This window comes from Carassius auratus, unplaced genomic scaffold (genome assembly GCF_003368295.1).
Source record: "Carassius auratus strain Wakin unplaced genomic scaffold, ASM336829v1 scaf_tig00033119, whole genome shotgun sequence".
Classification (NCBI taxonomy): Eukaryota; Metazoa; Chordata; class Actinopteri; order Cypriniformes; family Cyprinidae; genus Carassius; species Carassius auratus.
In genome coordinates, this window is record NW_020526050.1 from 2,021 (window position 1) to 12,660 (window position 10,640).

The following is a 10,640-nucleotide window of genomic DNA, read 5'->3' on the forward strand; positions in this document are numbered from 1 at the left end:
TTTGGCCTTTGTAATGCCCCAAGCACGTTCCAAAGGTTAATGGAGTGACTATTTGGTGATCAACGGTGCCAGTCCTTTATACCTTGATGATGTTGTGGTGTTTTCCTCTTCTGTAGCTCAGCACTTGGACCGATTGGAGATGGTCCTGGGTCGCCTGGAGAAGGAGGGACTCAAGGCAAAGCTGGAGAAATGTGCTTTCTTTAAGCCTGAAGTGAAGTTCTTGGGGCATGTTATATCTGCGCAAGGGGCCGCAACTGATCCATGTAAAATTGAGGCTGTTGCACAATGGCGTTGCCCTGAGACGGTGTCTGAATTGCGAACTTTCCTTGGCTTTGCAAGTTATTATAGGCGTTTTGTGGAGGGATTTGCCAAATTGGCAGCACCCCTGCATAGGCTGGTGGCTGAAGTGATAGGAGGTAAGGCAGGTAAACGAAGAGGGCAGAGTTTGACTAATGCATGGACAGAGCAGTGTCAGACAGCATTCGAGGACTTGAAAGGGAAATTAACATCTACCCCAGTACTTGCGTATGCAGATTTTTCTAAAACCTTCATCTTGGAAGTAGACGCCAGCCATGGGGGTCTGGGTGCCGTCCTCTCTCAAGAATTTGAAGGTAAGGTACGACCAATAGCATATGCCAATCGTAGTTTAAGGCCCACTGAGCGAAATATGAGTAATTACAGCTCAATGAAACTAGAGTTTCTCGCTCTCAAGTGGGCCATGGTTGAAAAATTCAGGGAATATCTTTTAGGTCACAAGTGTATTGTGTTCACTGACAATAATCCCCTGAGTCACCTGGGCACAGCAAGGCTTGGAGCTACAGAACAGCGCTGGGCTGCAGAGCTGGCTGCATTTAACTTTGAGGTAAGATATAGATCAGGAAGGAGTAATGGTAATGCAGATGCTCTCTCCCTCCAGAACCCAGTCATCCAGGGTGAAGTCAAGGAGTTAGCTGCTGGCGTGACCATTCCTGAGTCACTGTGGCAGGCCATTGGCATAGGAGTTGCAGTTCAGGCAGATGTGAGGGCCGTTAGTGCTTTGCCAGGTTATTCTGCTTTGGACTTAAGGTCTATTCAAGAGGCTGATCCTGTTATCAGCCAGGTAATAAAGTTCTGGGAGCGGGGTCAGCGACCAGGGTCAGCAGAGTGGCGACAGCTAGATAAACCAGTTTTGAGTCTTCTCCAGCAATGGAATCGATTAGAAACAAGAGAAGGAGTTTTGTATCGGAGGATATTCCGCCCTGACGGAGGTGAAGAGTGTTACCAATTAGTGTTGCCTGATGTTTTAAGGGATGAGGTATTGACACAGTTACATCAACAGCATGGACACCAAGGGGTAGAACGCACCAGTGAGTTGACGAGGCAGCGGTGCTATTGGCCAAATATGCTGGCTGATATTACACGTTGGTGCCAAGAGTGTGAACGGTGCCAACTTGCTAAAGATAATCGGCCAGTAGCACGTGCTTTCATGGGCCACCTATTAGCTTCAAGGCCTAATGAAGTCCTTGCCATTGACTTCACGGTACTGGAACCTTCATACTCTGGCCAAGAAAACGTATTAGTCATGACTGATGTGTTTAGTAAATTTTCTATGGCAGTGCCTACTCACGACCAAAGGGCTGAGGCTGTGGCACAAGTCCTGGTTGAGGAGTGGTTTTACAAGTTTGGTGTCCCAGGCCGCCTTCATTCAGACCAGGGCGTAATTTTGAATCTGCGCTCATTCGTTAGCTTTGTGAGCTTTATCAGGTAAGGAAATCTCGTAGCACCCCGTACCATCCAGCCGGTAATGGACAATGCGAGCGATTTAATCGCACGTTGCATAATTTGTTGCGAACATTGCCTTACTCTCGTAAAAGAGACTGGGTGTCCTGTTTGTCTCAAGTAATCTTTTGTTACAACACCACTCCTCACCAAGTGACTGGAGAGTCCCCATATTACCTAATGTTTGGTCAAGAACCCCAGTTGCCGATAGACTTTTTGCTAGGTAGGGTGCCCGAACCTGCTGCAGGAAGTGTACACAGTTGGGTAGTGGAACATCGTAGGCGATTGCAGGTTGCCTTTGAGGGGGCACGGGAACGGCTGAAGGCTGCAGCAGATCGTCGGAAGAGGCAGCATGACCAGCATGTACGTGATCTACCCTTGGCTGAAGGTCAGTTAGTCTACCTGAGAGATAAGGTAGTGCGGGGTCGCCATAAGATCCAGGACTTATGGAGTTCAGTGATCTATCAGGTGGTCCGCCCTCCCGAAGAGGGAGGTGTAGTTTATATCATTGCACCGGTTACAGATCTGAGCAAGATAAGGAGAGTGCATCGTTCTCTGTTGAAAGCTTGTGTTCAGCGAGAGGTTTTGCCTTTCGAGCAATGCATTGGCAGTGTAGAGAACCAAGAGGATCCTCAGGAGTACGTAGAGGTAGATGATGTTGATTTGGTGATGTTGGTGCCTGAGACTCCTCAGACTATTCAAGGAACGGAGTGTCGAGATGTTGGGCGCTTGGTACAGTCGGGGATCCAAGAGGAGTTGTCATCAGCAGGTATTCCTCCTGTAAGTGCTGTCCCAGTAGAATCAGAAGGTTCTCAGAATGAGGTGGTGGTAGTACCTCGGCGCTCTGGCCGAACTAGGGCAGGTCAGCATTCAAATCCTCATCATCTTCCTCAGGCTGTAAGAGAAGAGAGAAATGGAGCATATGCTAGTTCTGAGACGGTCTCCAACTCTATTTCAGGTTTGTTTAGGCCTTGGAGTTGATGTGGTCAAGGGTTTTCCCATTTCTTTTTAGTCCAACGTCGTGGCGCCGATGCAAAATGGAGGGGTAGATGTGGAAGTTGTTACGTCACCTGCTGTGTTTAGCCAATTGAGGGCGCTCACAGGCTACACTCTAAAAACTGCTGGGTTAAAAACAACCCAATTTGGGTTATTTTGACAACCCAGCGCTGGTTCAAAAAGGGACAAACCCAGCGCTGGGTTATTTTAACCCAACCAGTTGGGTTATCATATTTAACCCAGCCTGCTGGGTTGCCTTTTTTATGGTTTAAAATTACTATATTGAAGGGTTCAAAAACCAGAGCGGGTGTTTTTTTATCACTGTATTTCAGAAGGAAAACTACTGTATTTAGAAAATGTTCGATATCATTTCGCATGTGCAGTTGCCAGCTTACCGGAGAAACCTACCTCTCCCGCTCTTAGCGCCTCCTGCTGGCAGAAAATAAACTCGCAGTGCAGCCATGTGGGGAAACAATGCATTTCTACGTTAAAATTAACCCAAATGGAGCTAGGCATTAAACCTACAAATGTTGTTCATTTTAAATATCACTTTTACACACAAATAATAATTATCAAAAGGAAAATATTTATTAAAAACAAGAGAAAAGTCAAACAGTAACATGTTAGAAGAAATGCAGAAAAGGATGACATTAACAGCTACAGAGTTCATAAAGCATTGAACATTTGATTAATATAACTTAAGATCAAATTGGACTTTGTTCAATTGTATATATTGTATAAAAATATACGAAAACACATACAATAAATTTACAATTAGTTAGGTTTTTTTCCAACTATTCTGGCATGACAGTACACAAATAAATCACAACATTAACTTTGATATTATAACATTTAACAGATGCATGTGTGTGTGTGTGTGTGTGTGAAAGAATGTGAGCAGGTGTATGAATGACAGAGTGTAAACTCTTCTACTAAACAACACAGAAAAAGCATTTAACTTTTTTTTTTTTTTAATTATACACCTACAGTTTGTTTCATAGTCCATGAATACAGATCATGCATCACGGTCAATTTTCATGATCTCTTTAGCATATCTGATGTAATCATGAAGAAACCCCATCAGCACAGCATCTGACATCTTCTACATCATCCAGGGCAGCGTCCTCCTTTAAAACCAGTGCTGTTTAGGGGAAAGAAGATTCTCCTCTCTGACCAGGATTCATCCCAGTCACCGCCTGCTCTTCATCAGTGGCCTAAGAGAAACACATTTGAAAAATTAAACATTTAATTAAACTATCCAACTTCAGGTAGAGGTGTATTCACATCCGTAAGGATAGGTAAATAATCGGATTTAAAGTTTCAACACTTTGTGCGGTTGTTTAATGTCTCAGTCCACCACAGTGCTCCAGAATGCTATAATGGCAGCACTAGTGTGAGGACATGCGATATTGTTTGAATAAATATTGCTTTCAGAAAGCTTCTTTACAGAAACATTAAAACAGACATGACATTCACATACCTCACAATATTCATGTAGATGGAGGGCTGCTCTTCAAACCGTTAGTTCACCAAATAATTAAAATGTTCATAATTTACTCTCCCCATGTTTTTCCAGACTCATACAAACTCTGCTCATTTTTTGGAAAACATATGAATATATTTAATATTCTCTTTTTGTGTCCTCCATTGCTGGTCTGAGAGACCAGTATTTTATTTTGAACATGCATGTTTGCTATCATATAATTTAAGATGTATTCATATTCACATTACTTCTACAATAACTCTATATTTATGAAGCTTGAAAATACTGATTATCTAAACTATAAATGGATTAACAAATATTATGAGAAAACTGAAAATGTATTAATTTATGTTGTAAAGACAGACAAAAGTCTTATAGGTTTGGAATGACTTGAGGGCAAGTAAATGATTTTTTGTGTGAACTTTACCTCTAAGAGCGAAGACCAAGAATAATGACTCTCCAAATCAGACAACTCCAAAGTTGGTTTGATTTCTGCAATAAAAAACACAGACATCAATGGTCTAAATGAAATGAGCACGTAATCACACTGTTGTTGCATCAAAATGTGAAGTAAACTGGCAGGAGACAACAGAAAAATGTATTTTCTAAAAATAACTTACATAAAATCTCAAAGGAATGATGCTCTCCCATGTCTCTTGCTTTTAACATCTACAAAAACAAAAAACAAAAATTATTTTACTCTTAGTAAAACACAACAACAACTGATAACATGAAATTATGAAGTTTACTTGCCTTAAACGATCTTTCCCTCTCTTCAGAAGAAGCTGAGAAAACCTCCTCCTCACACAAGCAGACTTCTGTGTCCTTAACTCCAGTTATTTTGAGTTCTGCAAAGAGGGACATCAATGGTTTCAATAAAATATTAACATACATATACATATATATATATATATATATATATATATATATATATATATATATTATATATATATATATATATATACACACAGACAGAAATGTGAAGTTAACAGGCAGGACACAGCAGAAACATTAATTTTCTAAAAAAAAAAAAGTAATAATAACTTAACTTACATCAGTCTCAAAAGAATGAAGTTATCTTGTCTCTGGATTCCAACATCTAAAAAAACAAACATTATTTTAGTCTTAGTAAAAATAAAAATAACGATGTTATTCTGAAGTTTACTCTCCTTAAACCGTCTGTCCCTCTCTTCAGAAGAACACCTCCTCCTCATCCTCACACAGATCTGTGACTCCTCACACAAACAGCTTCTGTGTCTTTAACTCTCAGCGCGAGGACAATGAAGACAGGAGCTCGACAAGAAATATTACATGTAAAACATACTTTTTAACAGTTACCACTTTAACAGCCTCAAAATAATTATGCTAGTCTTTACTACACAATGCCGTTTCCTTTAGGAGACAAACATACATTCAGTTTAACCGCGAAAAAAAAGACAAATTAACATGAGCGTAACCGTGACCATAACTGTCTATTAACGCCTCAAAAAGTACAGATAATGTAAAATCTTATGTAAATATGACAAAATACATTCACAGACGTTATATTAAAAGTACATCCTCCGTTCAGTAACGTTATATGAGGCAGTTAAGACCTCCGTGTCTGAGGCGAAAACCGCGTCCGTTTTTTTTTTTTAATATATATACTTATTTTCAACCCAAACTTGGGTTAAAACATCCCAAAGTCCTATCCAACGCCCTCAACCCAGCAGTTGGGTTGAAAAAACAACCCAGCGTTTTTTAGAGTGTATAAAAAGGTAAATGATGTGCTACCTGAGATACGTCACATGTTGAATTGTTGCGTCGGTAACGCGTTTCCGTCACTTCCGCACTTCCGCCATTCCCTGGCGCTATCAAACATCAAGGTAAGCAGAAAGCGCTTCTAGTGTGTTGGCTGTGGCTCCATTATTTGGTTAATACTAGTGGTGGGCAGAGCGAGGCTTCATGAAACACTGAAACAGTTGAAGCAAAGTGCCGTATTTGTTTCGAGGCTTCGAAACTTTACCGACACCCGTCTCCACGGTGACACCTAGTGGCCAATTGCCCATGTTATCTGAAACAACTTTGACAACAAGCCATTTAAAAATAAATAAAAATATTTTGTTTTCGTTAATGTGGTGATATTTTTAAATCCTATAATAATATCCTATATTATCCTATATCATAATAATAACTAGGTTATTTTGGTCATGAAAAATGAATAAAACAAATAAATCCACATTGGTCTAATTTTTTTTTTTTTTTTTTTAAGATTTTTATTCAAAAATATTAATTGCTCTGCTGTGGAAGGGCTTAGCCTACTTCTTTTTTTACTGATAATTTCTCCAGCCTTAGAAAAAATCCTCTCACAATCCTCTTGCTGGCATGCATAGATATTTTTTAGCAAGGACATACAAATGAGGAAAAATCACAGCTCTCTCTTTCCAGTAACTTAGTGGATCATGGGTTCTTGGCAAAAATGCATCTTTTAGGTACTTTTTAACTTCTACTGTGGCATCTGCTGTGGCACTGTGTATCGCCTGGGTTTCATGGATACGACTATCAAAAAGTTCCCATAAACTGTCCTGGGTTTCTGTTGTTGATGTTGTTGTTGATGATGATGATGATGGGCCTGATGTTGACTGTGGCTCTGAATGAAAGTAAAAACAACAATTAGTTACTAAGTCTAAACTGACAGCATATATGAAGTATAAGTCACATAATTATTCAGATGACATAACTCCATAATGTCAGATGAAGAGTGAAACTGCTTACCAGGAGTTGGTGTGTTTGAACGCATCAGCGAAGCACACTCCAGTGTGATCTGCTTTTCAGCCTCCTGGGCTTTGGCAGGATTTCCAAAACCAACATTTTTGAACCTTGGGTCCAGCAGTGTAGCCAGAGCCAAGGCTCTGAATGACTCGTACCCACCACATCTTGAGTGCAGACCTTCTTGCAGGTGTGTGCCTGTTCAAAACACAAGCAAACCATATTGGTTATATTGATAAAAAATAATATGACAGTTGTGGCCAATACATTACATACAGTAGTATGGTCATTGTGGCCTACCTAATTGTGCAGTTGATTCCTGTGCTGATTGGCCTTTTTTCTGCGATAGCTTGTGCTGCAACATCCTGTAAAGTGGTATGAGCTTTGAAGCAGACACTCTAAGTTCCTCTGACAACTCTGTCGTTGCGAGTTTGAAAGGCTGCAGTAGTGACAATGATTCTTGTATAATGTTATACTCAAAACTTGTCAGCGGAGCAGTATCACTGTTTAAATTTGATAGCGCTGCACCCACTGGCTCTCGTTGCTCATACAAGCGCTGCAACATGTCGTAAGTGCTGTTCCATCTTGTGTCCACCTCCTGCATCAGTTTCAGAGCTGGTCTGCCCATCAAGCTCTGCATCTCCACAAGCTTGTCCTTTGCTTTGCAGCTAGATCTAAATAACCCCACTATCTTTCTGGCTTTCTGTCGTATTTCATTGATGAGTGGGGTTTGATCTAGGGCCTTTTTTACAATTAAATTGTGGGCAAAACATGGGACATGCCGAAGGTTCAGTAGCTGGGCACTTAAGATCATGTTGGATGCATTATCAGTCACCATACACTGAACTTTGGTGGTTATTCCCCACTCGGCCATTAGCAAAGCTTTAGCCTCCATGAGATGCTGGGCTGTGTGTGTTTGGTAAAACCTCCTTACACCCAGTACAACAGTTGCCAGCTTTGCCTCTGGTGTTGTGTAGTGGCAAGTAACACCAAGGTATCCGTCCATATTAATGGAGGACCACATGTCAGCTGTAAGGCTAACAAAATCTGCCTTTTTTAGGTCCTCCATTGTCTTCTCCTTAGAAATGTTGTACCTTTCGGTTACCATCGTTTTAAGTGCCTTCCGGGATGGGAGGACATAGCTTGGATCAAGTTTGTTCACAAAAGCCATGAAACCCTCATCCTCCACGATAGTGAAGGGCTGCAAATCCTTTACCACCATGTCTACAAGAGCCTCATCCAATTCCCTCTGTCTGCCTTTTAAAAGAAAATAAAGATAAAAGATTAAAAGTACTTTCACAAAACTAAATTTCAAAAAAAATAAAAGCTTTTTCAAGTTTGGAAAAGTGTATGCTCAGTGTGCAAAGACAGATCAAATACAATATAAAATTACAACAATTAGGAAAACCAAAATGTTGTCTTCAAGCCTATAAAAATATCTATGTAATACAGTGACTAAGTTTGTGAGATGTTACATTTACATATTCAGAGTGAAGCTGTTTTCAACATGATTGGGAGTTTTGGAAAAGATTGACGTTACGTTGTAAGGCTGGTGGACACAAGCCTAAGTCTATTTAAAACTATGGACTTTCTAAACAGTGTTACATGAAGTAGATATTATATCAAACAATGTATACCTTGTTTAGATGGCCCAGCAGTGTCAGTAGCAGGCCTAGGTACAGGGGGAATGTTACCATCCTCTGCACACTGCAAAATGGCAGGATGAGTGCTCCTCAAATGGCGCATCATGGATGATGTATTGTTGAAGTAGGCTAACTGCCTATCACAATACATACATCTCACTTTATTTGGGGTTTCCAAATGAAAATGCTCCCACACCACAGATTTACGGCATCTCTTCTGTGGAGCCTCCATTTCTCTGTATTCTATTAATGTCTATATATATATATATCTATCTATGAATCTATATATTTATGAAAGTATATATATATATATATATATATATATATATATATATATATATATATATATATATGAATCTCTCTCTCTCTCTCTCTCTCTCTCTATATATATATATATATATATATATTAATATATGAATCTATATATAAATTTATATATCTATGAATCTATCTATCTATATATATATGAATCTATCTAAAATCTATATCTCTAAGTACTGTGCTATCTGTCAATATCTAACTTAGCCTATATAAATATGTCACTATATCTATCCTAACTATCTGTCACTGTCTTTAGTTTATCAGTAAATATATTTAACTTAAATGTAACCTAAATATAACTAACTAAATCGCACTATAAATGTCAATAAATCGTAAACGCTATCTCAAAATCTTTCTCCTCTCACAAAAACCCACGAGGTGAAGGTGCATTAACTCCTCTTTTAAACTTTGTGGCAGTTGAGACAGATGTGCGATTGTGTGGTTTGTTCCCGCCCCTGTCAATCAAACGCAGACTCGGCAAGCGTGCCACCTGTCGGTCGAGACACTTATGAAACGCGCAGAAGCTTCGTTTAGCCATAGTCACGTGACATGGGTGTTTTGAATCACAGTTCGGAGCAGTGTTTCGAAACATCTACGCTTCGGGATCTCGACACTGTGTCGAAACGTTAGTTTCGCGTCAGCCATCCCTAATAAAATTGAAGAAACAAACAAAAGAAAAGTGTTATTCACTCATATATTTCAACACCAAATTATGAATTGACTATTATAGCAACAAGTCAGTCTAGTAGATCATGCTTGACAGAAACCGTCATAGTCACTTGACCATGAAGATTAATATTGCTGTAACAGATGTATCATAAAGATACAAATATAACAATGAAACAAAAGTTGAAGTACAAAAGTCAAGGGTCAGGAGCCCAACTAAAGCAAACACTGATCTCCACAATGGTGACGTCAGACGAAACAGTAACATTATCATCTAAATCTCTGTAATTCTCAATAAGATTTTTTCATCTCTGATCTCTGATCTGATAGAAATAAAGTCAGTCTGGTTAGTAATGAGTGAAGTTGATAAAGCTGTTTGTTGATTGTTTAAATCTTCAGTTGATTTCATCTAAAGCTGTGGCTGAAGTCAGTTGTATTTCTTGTGTTTGTCTTGTTTCTTTTTTCTTCAGTGATTCTACTCGTTAACAGCAGCTGTTGATCATTGTCTGAATTCACTAATTAGTTTTCATTCTCTCTGTTAGGTGGACTATATTAGTAAACTCATGTGGAATAGTGAATGAGGGTGTAGGGTGTGATTTGAAACACAGCCGCTGAGTGTCAACTTTGAACGTTGTTAATTTACGATATATAGCAGCAGGCTACCTTCTCGAAAACGATGAATATTACCCAGAATGCACTGTTTTACTGAAAAACAGTATGTTACTGTCGAAATTTGGCCGTTTTTTTACAGCGATTTTTAACAGTGTATATTCTATCGCCATTCACCAACCCTACCCCTAACCCTAACCTTCACATGAAACTTGCATTTTTACTTTCTCAAAAAAACCTCATTCTGTATGATTTATAAGCGTTTTGAAAAATGGGGACATGGGTAATGTCCTCATAAGTCACCCTCTCCTTGTAATACCTGTGTCATAGCCATGTCATTATACAGAGTTGTGTCCTGATATGTCACAAAAACATGCACACACACACACACACACACACACATCCTTGTTTTTGTT

At 39.5% G+C, this 10,640-nt stretch overlaps 1 protein-coding gene across 1 annotated transcript; it reads right to left on the bottom strand.

The window, feature by feature from the left end:
• Nucleotides 1-6,768: 6,768 nt before the first annotated feature.
• LOC113081104 (zinc finger BED domain-containing protein 4-like) lies at nt 6,769-8,752 on the bottom strand. The gene is made up of 3 exons (XM_026253145.1): nt 8,623-8,752; nt 7,286-8,242; nt 6,769-7,183 (listed from the first exon to the last, which is right to left on the bottom strand). The coding sequence occupies exons 1-3, from the start codon at nt 8,732-8,734 to the stop codon at nt 6,903-6,905; spliced, it is 1,350 nt and encodes a 449-aa protein (XP_026108930.1). The 5' UTR covers nt 8,735-8,752; the 3' UTR covers nt 6,769-6,902.
• Between the last annotated feature and the right edge of the window lie 1,888 nt (nt 8,753-10,640).